General features: G+C 34.5%; 2 protein-coding genes across 2 annotated transcripts in view; both read left to right on the forward strand.

Annotated features, from left to right (window-relative positions):
- The window catches only part of LOC128210393 (protein mono-ADP-ribosyltransferase PARP12-like), a 69,755-nt gene extending 67,636 nt beyond the window's left edge, over positions 1-2,119 (forward strand). Inside the window, exons 13-14 of the mRNA XM_052914735.1 lie at positions 392-616; positions 939-2,119. Of these exons, the coding sequence (XP_052770695.1) occupies positions 392-616; positions 939-1,368 (655 nt within the window). The 3' untranslated portion in view covers positions 1,369-2,119. The remainder of the gene's footprint in view (positions 1-391; positions 617-938) is intronic.
- A 4,613-nt stretch (positions 2,120-6,732) lies between these two features.
- LOC128211902 (uncharacterized) lies at positions 6,733-16,197 on the forward strand. Its single transcript, XM_052917020.1, has 3 exons — positions 6,733-8,759; positions 14,281-14,568; positions 15,238-16,197. The coding sequence occupies exons 1-3, from the start codon at positions 7,535-7,537 to the stop codon at positions 15,570-15,572; spliced, it is 1,848 nt and encodes a 615-aa protein (XP_052772980.1). The 5' UTR covers positions 6,733-7,534; the 3' UTR covers positions 15,573-16,197.
- The last annotated feature ends 351 nt before the right edge of the window (positions 16,198-16,548 follow it).

Here is a 16,548-nt window from a genome sequence, read left to right on the forward strand (position 1 = left end):
TATGTCAGTCTTGAACCCCTTTCACTTCTTGATCCCCTAAGCACGCTGATTTCAGACCTAAGCCACTTCCACTACTTGATCTTCAATGATGCTTATTTCTGACCTGAGTCACGTCGACTACTTGAACCCATAATCGTGCTTATTTCAGGCCTTGTGTGGTGTTCAATATTGGTCTTAACTGAATCTAAGAACGATGTACCTAATCGGATTGCTCGATATAAAAACGGACCTATACGTTCAATAGAGTCAATGATGTATGACCATAGGATTGACTTCAGTTGCATATTGAATACCTCGCTTGAGCCACTTCCACTACTTGATCCCCTAAGCATGCTTATTTCAGACCTAAGCCACTTCCACTACTTGGAACTCCTGATCTTGCTTATTTCAGACCCGAGTCACTTTCACTTGTTGAACCGATGCAGGCAGATATTGAAACACCGCAACACTGGTCACCACAGGACAGTATTCACTCCTTTGAGCTTGTAAGAGTGTCCCTAGGTCAAGAATACATTACTGTGGTAACCAAGTTCTTTGAAACTATGTCAAGGGATGATATAGATAACCCTGCTATCTACAGAGTTCAAAATCTTGACCTATGGAGTCAATACATTAGGTCAGTTGGGTTTTGTTTTTTTTAAAGATTCTGATAGAAGATTATATTTCTTCATATTAGCTATCATGTTTGTTTTGTAAATCTGAAATTATCATATTTCTGCGTAAAACGTGTTTTGTTTACAAACCTTATAATTGTTATTTTACAATTTTATAATTATTCTGTTTAAGTATCATGTTCTTATCAGCTTTAAGCTGAGAATGATAACGTATTCCCCGTTGAATTCCCTGACTGACTTCGATAGTTTCCATCAATTGTATCATTGTTGCTGTATTACATTATTATTATTATTATTATATTAAACCGTTGGTTTCTTGCGTAGCAAAAGAAAAAGTATGCAGATCAAGGCAAAACGACTTGGAAGAGATAAAGATCTTGAAATACGAGAGCTGTTTCACGGAACGGACACTTTAGAAGCAGCAAGAGGAATATGCATCCATACCATTGACCCCCGGGTTTCAGGAAAACACGGCACTGCTTTCGGACACGGTGCCTACTTTGCCAGAGACGCTTGCTACAGTGACAGATACACAACGGGAGGGTCAAGATTTGTGTTTCTAACGTCAGTTCTGGTCGGAGAATACACAAAAGGAAATAAGGACTACAGAAGGCCACCAAGTAAACCAGGAACCATGCATGGAGATCTTTTTGATACATGCGTTGATTCTATTACTGATCCCGCTGTCTTTGTTGCGTTTGACAGAGCGCAGTATTATCCGGGGTATCTGATTGTGTACAAAAATCGGCGATGAATTTAAATTACTTGAATTTGTATTTCCAACTCGAACGTTTTGAACAGATGAGGACTGTATGTGATACAAACACTTTTACCGGTTGAACATTACTGTATATTATATAATTGTTATTTGTCATGTTTATTATTTGAGTGGCATCCTTTGTTTGATCTGATAACATTTAAATGGTATCTGTTCGTTTATATAAGTCTTCAAACTGGTTAGTTAAGTACTAACAGAAATGAAGAATGCAGTGAATGCAACTGGTGAATGCAGTTTCGCATCTCAACCGGATTTTTCAATTCGACAATTACTATTTTGCAGCAGGATATATGTATATAGATGTAAAGGTAAATGCTGCTGACCCATATTTACAATGATCCTACATAGTTTATGACCCGAAATGACACAAATTCACACTGGTCCTAAATATCATAATGAGAAATATACTGAATGAATTTCCTGACGATTGGATAAACATTGTTGAAATTATTATAGAAAAAAAAAACTTGAACACAAAGTTTTTTCCTTCATATTTGACCTAAAGACCTAGTTTTTGACCAAAGATAACCCATATTCACATTGGTCGTAAATATCAAATTGAAAAATATTCTGACTGAGTTTCGTGGAGATTGGATACATGCTGAAGAATAATTGAACGCATTTATTTTTACCTAGTAACCTAGTTCTTTTACCTAAGATGAACCATATGAACACTGGACCTTAATGCTTCCAAATATATCAAAGAAGCAAAATCAAAATATTTTTTTTAAGAAAATAGTGAAAACTTACCTCTTAAAGGAAATGGAGAAATCTGAGAAATTTGTGTTTTGTGTATTCACAAATTTAAGTTATTATATGAATATAAGCGTGCTTTTCAAGAAGTTGCATATTTATAAAATAATTTGTTATTGTTTAGATTGTTTTAAGTGCTTCAACAACTATATTTTTAACAGAACTGACATGTTGTAACTATTTTATAATTATTTGATACCGATAAAAGTGTATTTGCGAATGCATATAATATTTCGACATATCTGGGTACATAATATAAGTTTCGAATAGCTCGGTACACGATATAGTATTCGATTACTTGTTTAATACTTAACGGGTTATCCTGCGCAAATGATATCAAAATTGTTAAAATGAATTTGTTACTTAATTATATAGTTTTATCTGAAGTAATTCATATTCTAGTATTATGATTTAATTTATGTTAACTTTCTGTGATATAATTCATCATAATTCTAAATGTCATACATTCACAATTGCAAACTGTAATATTTGGTTGTATTGTTGTAACATGTACTGTAATACTATGAAATAATGACATTGCAAGAATAGAACAACTAACTACAACTTTTCTTGTGTTATCATCTATCAGATCGGTGCCTCGTGGAAACAGGTTAAGCCGGCCGAACAAGAGCTATTCCCTTAAAAGGAACACAAAATAGGTTCGTGCCCACATATTTATTTAATGCAATATTATGTTCAACTCCTTTGACTGTTATTATCGAACCCATAAAAGTACATGATTTATGTACAGGTCTGTATAAATGATTTAATTGTGTTCAGTCGGATATCGGCCGTATTATCAAGTATTTTGGATATATACTGTATAGCAATGCCAGTTTGTTTTTTATTTAATCCTGCCTTGATCGTTGACCAACTATCTTTAAAATCGAAATAGCATGACAAATATTCCTACTTAATTTGAAGACTGTATGATTCAAAGTTCTATATATATATATATATATATATATTTAAGGTCACTTCGTCTTTGACCTTGGAGCAAGTTATCTTAAAATCAATAGGACTCACCTAAAAGTCATGGTCAATAATCATATCAAGCAATGTACGGTCAAACATATTGGATATTTTCAATGGAAATAAAGCTTACCACTGCACCTTTTCAGTTGTCGGGAGCAGACAACATATACAAATATCGGTGGTAGCAGACAGCTTTTTGTTGTCTATGTGTTGACGCTGTAACTCCATGCAGAGTTACTTCCTCTTTCATTGTTATAACATTATAATGCCAACAAACTATGTCAGGTGAGGTGGTATCTACACCATTCGTATCGATTAAAAACATAATTAAATTATTTGTCTTGACAAATTTCACTTCTAATGGACGTTTCCATAGCCACCATATTTAAACATAGTTTCCAAGTTTCCAAGTTTATTTTTAACATCACTCATGTCATAAGTACATGACAAAAAAAGCATGGGTACATTTACAATACAACATAATTACAAAATATATTGGACATAATAATACAGATTTTCTAAATGTGAATATTGTTTATGTAATTGAAACTTTAATATCAAACATATATAAATATATGTGGAGGAGAACATAGTGTTACATTCTTATACTAAATTTGTTAACAATACACTTGAGGAATTTACATAATTTTATGAATTTAATATCATCATTGGGATTGATATTCATAATATCCTTAAATTTCAAAACATTAGGATATCGGTATAATTGTCTGTCAATAAATCTTATTCTATATTCGGCAAAATAGCTGTGGACAGGCTATTTACACTCTGACAGAGCGATGATTGACCATTACAATCATACATAGAATTAAAAATGAAAACGTTGAAACGCTGAAGGTGCGACAAACGTAGTTTTACTTGTATACAATTCCGCCCACAGGTAATTAAAATCGAATACAAAAGTGACTAAAACCTATTATCTGGCTTTAACATTTGTAACGATTTTGCAGCAAGGGTTTTATACAGTATACTACCTTTAGATAAAGCATCTGCTTTGGAGTAATCTGCCCTTAAGATTGTGACTTAAAAATATGCTAATTTCGTGGGCGTAGCTTCCTATTGGCCATGTAGGCTGCGGCCTACGCTTTTCGTGAATGAATCGTGGAAATGCCACACGTATACTTTTACGGTTATTTATGAAACGTAAAGAAATCGGGGTACTTGTAGATACATTTACCTGTACGAAATATACGCCAAAATGTAGCTCCAACAATCTTGCTTAAAAAGCAACCCTGAACCCACATTGAAATTGGCCTACATATGATTTTAAGCAAAACTAAGCGCTGATTTTCAAACACCCATGGTACGTTTGCCATTCACATTCTGGTCACCGGTGAGAGTGCAAAATTTCGACAAAAGTATCCCGTGTAGTGCATTCTGAAAACTTTTTCTTTCCACCTGAGAGCAAAGTATTTATAAAAAGTATGAAACTGCAGTCTCGGTTTTGATCGAAGCTATTTGTTGACAGTGATATAAGGATCTCTAACAAAAACTCGGGTCGAAACAATCTACGGAAATTGCCTAAAAGTTGCACACAGAAGAGCGGATGCTTCCGGAGCGGATACCGTACGGTATCTCTTTTTAGGAATTCGCTTATTACCGCTAATAAAAGTGGTATTTTATTTAAAAGAGTCATCAAAGGGGCTCTACACCGTATGATGAAATAGCGGGGAAAAGGAAATATTCGAAAACTGACTTAAACTTGTATTTTCCCCATTAAAAAAGATTACTAGGTATGTATACCTAGTAGAATTCATCCTTATGCGTGATTGGTAAGTCGATGTTATCACGTGATATTACCAAGTTAGGTATATCGCTTAAATATTCCAATGGATTAGGGTAAGGATAGGTGTGCGGTGGTTGAACTGTCACTCTGAGACCCTTCGATGTGCTCCCGCCGGGACCCGGAGTATAAACTACTAACACCACCACCGGTTTAGGGTTAGCCTTCGTAGCACAGTGGATACATCACTGGGCTGCAATTTTGGCGACGACGGTTCGAACCCGATCTCCGACTCGATTTTTTTTACATTTTGGTATTTTTCTACAATTATGGTATCAAAGAGTAAAACACTTTATTAAATAATTGTTCCGAGATTCGTTTAAAAAAACTGTTTTTGGTGCCAACCCCTTTAAGACATGGGTATTCAATAGTATCAGGTTCACTGAGGACGAATGGCTATTTCACATTATTAGGATTGTAGCACTGTTATTACGGGCAATTTAAATTACAGTGTGATAAGGTTCGGCAGACAGTGATTGACAGAATAAGGCTTTATGCTTGCTAGACCCCGCGGTTCTATAGTTCAATTGAGTGATTGACATACTAAGGTTTTATACTTGCTAAACCCCACGGTTCTAGAGTTCCAGGGTATTGTTGTGATATTTGATTAATCCAGTGTGCTTTAAATTGTATTATTATTTCAATTCAGTTATCAGCTATCATATGCCATTCACCAATAAGATGATGGATCCGTATCTATCAGAAATAGATAATCTGATAAAACTTGGCATTTATAGTTAAAGGTCTGATGACTGGTTAAAGCTGCACTCTCACAGATTTACCGTGTTTACAACTTTTTATTTTTTTGTCTTGGAATAAGCAAATTTTTGCGAAAATATCTGCAAAATAGTGATAAAAGACTGCTGATAAAAAATCAGACCGCAGAATTTTATGATTTCGTTCCAAAATTACTGTTTTTTGACTAAAACCGTTACTAAAAATGCATAGAACATCATTTTTTGAAGTTAAGAATAAAAATTTACGATCTTTTTTTTTCATCCGTCTTATATGACGGTTTAGATGTAATTTCGCTTAAATTGGCTCGTTCCAAGACACAAAATAAAAAAGGTTGTCAAAACGTCCAATCTGTGAGAGTGCAGCTTTAACCAATTATACTCTAATCAATTCATTATTGGTAATCGCTAGTATAAGCTCGTATAGTACAATTATCATTACATTCTTATATCTTATTCATTCAGTTTTGACAAGACTTCAGACGGTCCGTCGCATTTAAACATCTTAATCTCAAAGGACGTGAATTCAAATAGAATACGTATTTACCGCTGAACTACGAACAAATTAATGTAAACACTACACCTAAAATAACGCAAATGTCAAAACTCACTAATATCAATTTCAACTAGAAAAAAGAAGATTTTAAAAGACATTTAAACAGCTAAAAGAGGATATAAGTTGATAACCATTCAAGTTTTCCTTATAAGAGTTATGTCAATATAAAAGTCAAGTTTAATGAAATATTGATATTTTCTCCTTCGATGATAAATGACATGAAATATGAATATGAAGTCACTAAGCTGAAATCAAATATTTTGATAACAACGAATGTGTTATTTTCTTTGTTACTTTCAGTGTAAACGAGATTGAAAAGAGAATGTGAAGAAATATGTTACAAATATAATTCATTTCATATATAGTAGAAGAGAATATAATGGGATGGCGCGAAGGTCTGAGCACAAGTTACAACCCGATGGTCAGGTGAACAAGTTGCCAAATTACCAATCTCTTGTGCCTACCACAAAAGATAAGCTTATAATTACAACAACGTTCAATATTTGCTGTCAATTTCAGGCTATTGATTTTAAATCTTAAACATTTATACGCGGTTGAAGATGAAGATTTTGTTCAGTGGAATATTTGATGCATTAAAGGATATTTTTCATTCGAACGTTTTGATAAGTACAAATATTTATAGCTGGCGTGACTAAGTCTTTCAGAAAAGAACTAAGTATTGATAAAAGTTTCAGTTTGAGTTTTAAACAGGTTAAGATCAATATTTTTCACATGATTTTAGCTAATGTTACGATGAACTATCGAGGACTTATCAGTCAATAGTTAGTTTACGATAAATAAGAAGCTTAGTTATAAATATTAAATAGGAAAAAAAGTGATGCGTGGAAAAATTACGTGGCTGACGTATCTGGTGAAATAACGATTTGATCTCTAAAGCGTGGTAATCACAGGTAGAAACATCTGGTTTAAATATCGAACTTATAATTTATCAACCGAATGGGTCATTTATGTTTACATTCAAGGTCTTATTGACAAAGACTCTTGTTCAGGTTTAATATTGAGAGAGACATGATTTAGTGTCGAGGAAGGAAAATTAAACATTTAAAGATACACTTCAATACGCTATCCAGGGCGTTTATATGATATTCTTCATAAACTTAAAGGAGGGTATTTAAAACTGAAACCAGAACTGTTTAATTGAGTTACATGGACGATCAATGTAGAAATTCGGAGGATATTAAAACGTCAATTCATGATACAAATACAGCCGCAGTAATGAAACTTAAATTTTTGAAACAGATGAGCTGATTTTGAAAATCAATATTTTCGTTCAAATAAACAGTTGATAATTAAACAAAAAAAATGAATTTCTCCAAATTTCGCCAGACTGGGGAATTGTCGGATATAACAGTGGTTGTCGACGATACGGAATTCAAGCTTCATAAATTTCCACTCTACGCAAAATCGGACTTTTTCTGTGCTTTGGCAAAGAGTCCGGGTACTGACTGCAATCGCGTTGAGTTGAAAGAATTTCCCGGAGGACCTGAGGCATTCGCAGTCGTAGCGGACTTCTGTTACAACATGAAAGTTGACTTGACGAAAGCCAATGTTGTCCATATCCGGTGCGCATCGGAAGTTCTACAGATGACTGGTGCGGGGAATTTAGCTGAGGTTTCAGATAAGTTTTTGCAGGACACCATCACTTCCGCGAAAATGAGCCGCTCGACGTCCGCCATTGCATCTCTGTTGATCTCGTGTATGACTGCATCAGCAGTCGCTGAGAAAGCTGATATCGTTGCTATGTGTAGCGATGCTCTAGTGGACTGTTGGTCGAAGCCTCCAACTAAATTTAGTACACCTTCGATGTCGAAAAAATCATCTGGAGACAAAACGGAGGAAAACATTAGAATTTTGCTTGGTCTACCAGTACCATGGCTTATTAAGCTTCTCTCTCTAACAAAGTCCAAAGGTGTTAAGAATAATGTTACAGCAGAGCTAGTTACAAAATACCTTCACAACTACATAGACAAGATTGACATTGAAGAAAAAGGACCTGAACAAAAGAAAGGTGATACTGGTGACGCTAAATCAATGAAACTAGCCAGGTCCGCTCATCATGATCTTGATCTTGTGAAAGACACTAAAACAGGCCTTAAATCTAAGAAAAAGAACGACTCCGGTAAAGTAGTAGACGCTATCATCAATGAAATACCAGAGGACGCATTTACTGAAGAAAGCATTACGACTGATTGGATTACAAAGGTGCTGAAGTTCGCAACTGCACACGGCTGTAAATGCCGACCAACGCTGGTCAGAATCGCGGGTGAGCGTCTTAACAGCCTATCTGCCGACGACCTTTGTATAATATCCCCTTCTGTCCTTAAGGACATCGTAGCAGAGTCATGCAACGGTGATGCAACGCAAGGACAAAGGGCCTGTCAGCTTATGGAGAATTATATGAACGAAATGGCTCGTAAAGGCGTGCTGACAGCGGAGACGTACAAAACGTTGGTGACCTCGGGCCCTCTAGACACAAGAAAGTCACACGACTCGCTGTACGGGATCCTTGAATATGTGCTCACAGCAGGTAATTATTTCACAATGATCGGTAATGTTTTGTAGAACGCCCCTTAAGAGAGAAATACACGTAGAATCGATATGTGGTACTTGGGCAACTTCAAATCTTGACTTAGTTTCACTATAATTGAATCAAATGGATATCGGAAATGTGAATGAAATTTTAAGCGTGCTTTGCATACAATACCAGGCTTTGATATATGATTAGTAGATGTTTAGGTGTGCATTTTTGTCAAATTTGAGTTATCAAATGTTCGATTTACCCAGAATACCATATACTTGATTATTTAGTATTCAATTTGCACTGGTAAACTACAAAATCCTTTGATAAAAATTATAACGATAGTAAGTTTGCATGTATTTTAATTCTGCATGCCGCTAGTATTGTAGAAATATAGATTCTCCGCGTATTGATTTGGGCTCTGCTTATTTGCATTTTCCACACATAACAAACAGTAGGTTTAGCTTGTTATCTGAATGGGACATGTATGTAAACAAGAACTCTATACCTCTATACATGTTAAATATTTTGTTTTAGGAGATTTTTACATTTTATTGTGGGCCCATGGTACGTCTACATTAATTAAATTGTTTGTGTTTATTACTCCAGTAGCATAGAAAATACTGTTTTACCTCTAAACAGTGTCTTGTATATTTGGGAAAGTGTGGTATCTTCATTATTCTATTTCAGATCTGCCTGGTATTGTTAGTTTATCTTTCTTAAAGTGGTGCTTAGGCATTTAACACAACTGACTATGAATATAGAAATTTAAATAAAATATATGTTTTAATAACTGTCTACATAATTGGCATTTGGTACCTAAAAATTTGTTTCATTCTCCACCCACCCCTCTCTGTGGCTGTGATAATCAATAATCAATCTATAATCAATACACATCACAAGTTGTGAATGTATTAACCGGATATGTACGTGTGGTTGTAATCAACAATAGTTAAATACTACAACATTGTATAACTTTAGTGGTTAGCATTATATGTTGTCCAAGGACTAAGCAGTATACTTCAAATTTGCCTATACATTTATTACAGTAAATCAGCAGTCAACTGTCATTGGTTATAATCAGGTGAACCGGTAGATATTAAAGTCGCTGGCCCACTTAATGGGTAGTTTACATAATAGAATGTAGACCACTAAAAAGGTTGAAGGTTGTTAGTATGTACAGTGCGTCGCATCAAACCATTCGTGAGTGTTAGTATATACTTACAATTTTTAACCATTACTTATTTCGTCATGTATCAAAGTTATAATGGTAATTTAAGGTATTTTGTTCAAACTGTAGTAGTTACTTAATATTGTTTTCTTCTCGTTATTGATTTAAAAGACAAAAACAACAAAACATTAAATTTCAAAATCAATATCTTGCTATAAGTCAACATATTGTGAGAATGCAAACATATAGTGTTCGCAGTTAAGTATATTGACCATTAGATCACTGTAAAATAAAAGAAAAGGTGTGTTAATTGTCATCAATCATCAGGAATCATTGATCCTGTAATGGCAATGCTTTATGGAAAAAGGTTTGGAAGCAATAGAAACACATTTAAAATTTCTTTGTTTTGGGCATTTTTTATCAGTGATTTCTTCATTTATGTGGCCCAAAATCGCGCAATGTGTCTTCAGTAAAAAAGAAAACACATTGCACGAACGAGATGATCTACTAGACTTGAGATTTGGTACGATCTTTTCATTATACGCCTATAATCCATTTCATACTCTCTCATTGACAGCCTGAAAATAGGCCAAATATTTCGCAATTTACTCTTTTATCAAATATTATTGATAACCAATAAATATTCAAAATAAATCTGGCATTGGCAAAATGTTAAAAAGTCAAAATTAGATCATAATTGTTAATTAATCCTTGACTTAGCTATGATTTGTGGGTAAATAGAAGATTTATAACTAAAGAAAACAATCACTTTTATAAATAATATTAGTTCTGTGAGAACAACTCGAACGTTAAAATGACGAGAGAATTGCTTATCATGTTATGATAGTGTGCTTTCAAATGTATTCAGGTGTTATAACTTTTATTAAAGACATGAAATAGCAGCGGAATGCCAAAAGGGTGAATAATCATGTTATGTTTTACTATATAATTCACCTTGACGTTCAGAATGTTTGGAAAATTGTTCCTTTAATATTGAATTTTTCCAAATGTTCCTAACGGAGGGGACAACACAAACGGCCCAGAGCGTACCTTGGGTATTTTGAACTGTGCACCAGGTGCTAGGTGTCAATACATGAAAGTATTTTGTTACTTAGGTCACAGTTTGTTATATGGAATGGAAGCGAAAGGGGTTTCCCCTGATTTGTTTTTGAAGAATACAGTTACAAAGAAACCATTTTCAAATATTCCGAACCCTAATATTCAGTAAACTTACGCTTAACATTCACCAGTGAAATAATGTATAAGAAATATACTGTATACACAGTAAACACCCCTTAGCCTTCTATTGTAACTTTTGATTTCGAGTTTAAAGCATTTGTCATTTCGATGGAACCTAATTTCCTTGTCCGCCCTGGCGTTCTGGAGTATGCCTAGCTACGCACCTGACCGCTCCTATTACATATAAAATATTGAGGATAATTTACATATTCAAACCTCGCTCAAATGCACTGGCGCTCTGTTCAAAGTCATGTACGCCCCTGATGGAATGCCATAGGGTTGGTCTTTTGAGAAAACAAATTATGATGAAATTGTCTAACTAAGGTGTGCTAAGGCCAAAAAAAAAAAATATTTGTTTGTTTAGGGTAACCTTCCCAAAATTTCTAGGTAGGGTAGGTAGGGATTTTTTTTTTTTCAAAATCTGTCGTAAGTTCAGAATGTTTTCTTGGACATGGCAGTCTTTCCTACATTACTGTCATTGCCTGACTTTGTTTTAGCATATAAACAATAATTCTGATTAAAATCTGCATTTATCCGCCCTTCGTTACTCTCTATTCGTTATTTTTATTTTTATTTTGCTCAGGAACGAAAAAAATAGTTAGGCTCGGCGCATTTTTATAGGTAGGGTCGGGTTACCCGAAACAGACATATTTTTTTAGGCCTTATAAGAAATAAATAATACAAGCTGAACAGCTGAACAAACAAAATGATACTAGTATATTCTAAGAGGCTAGACACAAGCCTATTACATTAAGCCTAAGACTTAAATGACTTTTGAAGTTGAAATGTCTGGTATAAAAGCTTGTTAGTCATATCATTTAACGCTGGTGAAAACATTTTCCGAATAGTTAAAACTTTTGTTCCTGAAAATGATGACTATAGATAGCCGACTATTTGAAAGAACAATGGTTTTGATTTTTTTTTATATCGTTACAAGTTTGCAACAGGCATGTAATGAGTTCCATATTGTGTTTTTATGCCTTTTAAATAGTCTAGCGGATGTACCTTTAGAGCTGCATTCTCACAGATTTTGACAGTTTTGACCTTTCTTCTCTTTTTTTGGTCTCAGAACCCGCAGATTTTTTCATCAATGCCTTCAATTCAGTCAAATAGGATTACTCGCAATATACCAGATCTTATTTGTTTCGAAAACTGCCGAACATTTCATATTTCTAAAAGCTTTTAGCCGTTGAACATCCATTTTATATCGTAAATATGAAAAACACGTTCTTTTATCGACAGTCTTATATCACTGGACATGGACATATAGGCAAAATCGGCTCGTTCCAAAATAAAAAAATAAAAAAGGGTTTTAAAACAGTTAAACTGAGAGAGTGCAGCTTTAAGTAACTCATGCGCGTTAAATAGCTTATGCTCTTATGTCTGGGTAAAGCAGAAAATATCGATTAGGAACTAATTTATTTAGTATATTATTATTGCACCATGATTGTATTAAATCAAAAAATGTTTTGTTTTCTGGCGTACTGGTATAGACGCGTTGGACAGCTAAATCATTTAAAGAGAATGTCTGTCGATGAGGCCTGATATAATATGGCTTATGAATAGATGATGCGTCTCTCATTGTATTGTAGTGGATAGCAATAATGAAGCCATTCACCGAAAATCTTAAGTAAAAATCGCACACAAATGAATCATTACTGTATGTCATAAAATGTCCCTAAAGGGACTCGTTCACAGGTAAAATTTGGTAACTTTTTTTCAAACTTTGTTAAAGATACACTCTTACTCCCAAATAAGATATATCACAATTAATACAATTGATTTAATTTATCAAAAAGGTGAATACATATGGGAAACAATGGTTTGTATATAGGATATCTTTTATAATTGATAGACGATATTAGACGATATTTGCTCACTGTAAATATCTTTAGACCGACCTGTCATTTAATATGTGGGTGTTATACACGTGTATGTATTAATTTTAAATACAAGTGTCATTTTAAAATTGATAAAATTTGACAAAATGTTATTATTATCCAAAACCAAAAAGGAACTGGACTATACTCGCTCTTGTTAAAATCATTCACTTTTCTTGAGTTTAGCTAACGCTTTTCGGCATTTTAATACCTTATCATAATCGAGTTCTTATTTGAACTTTGATAACGTTTTATCATTGTTACGAGTATTGTTGTCACATTTCAAACGATAATAATGTTTGACCCAATAAAACTTGATCAGGTCCCTTTAAATCATATAACTTGAAATTACCAATTTTCCGCTCCATAGCAAGATATTTTCGAACATTTAAACAAATCGTTCAATTTCTATCATATAGTTTTGTTTTGTTCATATATTGTATACTGTTTCTTATTAATTATTGTCTATGGCTCGCAAAAACTTTGTATCCCATTTAAATACCAACCAAGTTTGTGCCAGTTCCTAATTAACTCACGAGACCATTTTTGGCGTATTCATTCTGATACATGAAAAGACCAGATACATAAACCAATTTTGGCTTTAAATAGAGCACACCCGGAGCTATCTTTATTATTTCATGATCAGTATTAGTTGATAAATATAATCGCGAACTCAGCAATTTACCGCACAAATTCCAACTGTCATCAAGTCATTGTTTTGTGTACGGTTAACAATGGATTTGTGGGGCATTATCGGTACTAATGTTTAAATGTTGAGACAGTAATCTGTGACAAATCAGAATGTTTGTGCGAATATGGCAGAAACTATTCAATACTTGGTCTGTCAAAATTATAATCTGTATTTTATATAACGATAATACATTGTATATGCATGTATGCATGCACAGGCGAAACCCTTTAGCTCGATATCCCAGTGACCTGCCAAAATACTTCGAGCCTCGCGATTATTGAGCCAAACGGAAATGCTTACATACAGTAAATAAATTGGTTCTTAACATCAAGTTCGAGCCAACGAGATAATCGAGCCAAGCGATATCGAGCCAATTGGTTTCGACTGTACTGAAATTACAAATGAAATATGGGTCAAATATAAGTACTGTAGTTGATGTAAATATTCCTTATACCATATATTATTATCATGATTAGCCAACAAATAATCCAATAATATTATCTTTAAATCCACACATTTTCTTATAAATATGATAAATATGTATTTCAGAGAAGGACAAGCTTACACAGGATCAACGAAATGAACTCATCGAAACAGTGGACTTCTCATTGCTCGGCGAGGCGACGCTTAAACGGGCCTTTGAGACCCAAGTGGTTCCGGCAACCATGGTGGCAAAAGGAGCACTAGCTCTTTGCTCTAAACTTAAAACTGAATTGGAGTCAGCCAAGAACACTATTTGCAAACAGGAAGACGAACTACAGCGCATGCGCAGAGTGAAGACCGTCACACCGCAGATGACGTCATCACCAAAGAAAGAAGCGGAATCGAACCATTCAAGTAGGTCTGATAGCTAGTTAAACATGACCAACAAGCTTTACTCAAGGGGAATAACACTGATGTAGTCTTCACATCCATTTAATATGGACGTTCCCGCCCCTTATAATAACAATATTACATTCTAATCCCTTAATACTTGATTTATCAACTAAATTAGATTTGATCTGTTTTTTTTTTATCAAAAAAGTCTCGTATTTTTCTTCAGAAAAGATAGAAACAGCAACAGTTTTCAATTAAATCACGACTCCAACATAAATGACACAATGCCATTGGTCAAGCGGTGACCTAAAAAAATATCCAAAATATCCATATTGGGTCACCAAACTTATATCGTACCAAAATGGCGTCTACCTTTACGATTCCGATGAAAAAATGAAACATTTAAACATGTTAACAGGTTATCGACGTGATATATACGTTACGGGGTTAGTATTACCACCCGATATGGGATATACAGGGCGCAGGAAACCATTTTCGGGCTCGAGCTTCGTTCTCACCTGATATGGTTTCCTTGGCCCCGTATATTCCATACCGGGTAGCTTACTAACCCCGTAACTTATAAAATAACATGGAATGTGTGATATGCACACATATCCAATAAAAGTGAATAAGATTACTGTTTTAATGAAGTTTTTTTTTCATTCACAATTGAATTGTTTTCGCTTCCAGGTTTTACAGAGCTACCAGTACGTGACACAATCGGGAACGGAAGCACAAACCACGTGACGGATGCAGTCAGTGACGCCCGTTCCGCCCTCAGTCCGTCCTCCCAAACTACAGAAGACGTCCTTATGGCCGCGCGCAACAAGCTCGCTACGTCAGTAGCGGCTTACAACACCTTTCGACCTCTATCCGCGGATAGGGAATCGGAATTTTCTTACGACGACGACATTTCCCTAGACTTTAAGTATGACCGCCACGTGCGCTCTTATGATAACGCCCGAACTAAGAGTGCACGAGGATCGTCTTTCAGGTCGTCTTATCTCTACCCGCACCGGATGTGATTTAACCAGGATTATTTAATCGTTGGTATTATTTCGTTAGACGTTTAAAATGTGATTTTATGATTATTTTATATTGTATTTATTATAATTATTACGTTATTAGACTAAACAGATTGTGTTATTGTTATTCTGAAAAACAACACCATGCAATGTTCAAAGCCAACCTTGAATAGCCCCTGCCATAGAATAGATTGCGGGTAATTATTTAATTATTTCTTTTGTTCTTTTTTTTCCTTCTGACTTTAAATGTTACCTTCTATCCATATTACTAAACATGAAATATGTATCGATCTTGCAAAAATGTTTCGAAAGTTTCGAAATGTTGAACCTTTCTGTTGTATTGGTGATACTGGCAGTAGATTGTGTGTTATATACATAGCAATATAACTCCTATGATTTGATAAAAAAAATATTTCAAATGTTAAACATCTATGGTAAAGATGTGACTTTTTAGAAATTAAGGGATGCATGTTAAATACGTGATATGTATAGGGGTGTATAAACATTTTAAACATGTGTTAATCTTAGGCAAAATGTTGATTTCTCTTTCTTTGTGTTGATAAGGTTATAGAATCAGTGTTACTATTTTAGATATCTGTTTTATATTACCTCCTCTGTGATATAGTTGAAGAATTCAGAAATATAAAATAAATAATTATACGCTTTCTTTTATAACTATTTTAACGTCAATGAACGTCTTCACATTTTAATGTTGCCTTTTGTTTGTTTTGTTTATTTGCGATTATCAAGGTCTGCCCGCGCATTGGCTGCATTATGCCTTGACCCCGCCGTTACGCCATCACGACTTAAATTGTGTTTAAATGCCATAAGTGACATGATATAAAAGTGACAGCAATTCGCAGTCAAATCCAGACAACTGGAAGTTGGAAGAAACAGAGTGAGATACAAGAGATCCGGGTGTGATACCCTGGCTCTTTGTGAAGAGACCTCTTTGTTATTTAACGTGCTCTGTGTA

This window comes from Mya arenaria, chromosome 12 (assembly GCF_026914265.1).
Source record: "Mya arenaria isolate MELC-2E11 chromosome 12, ASM2691426v1".
Taxonomy (NCBI): domain Eukaryota; kingdom Metazoa; phylum Mollusca; class Bivalvia; order Myida; family Myidae; genus Mya; species Mya arenaria.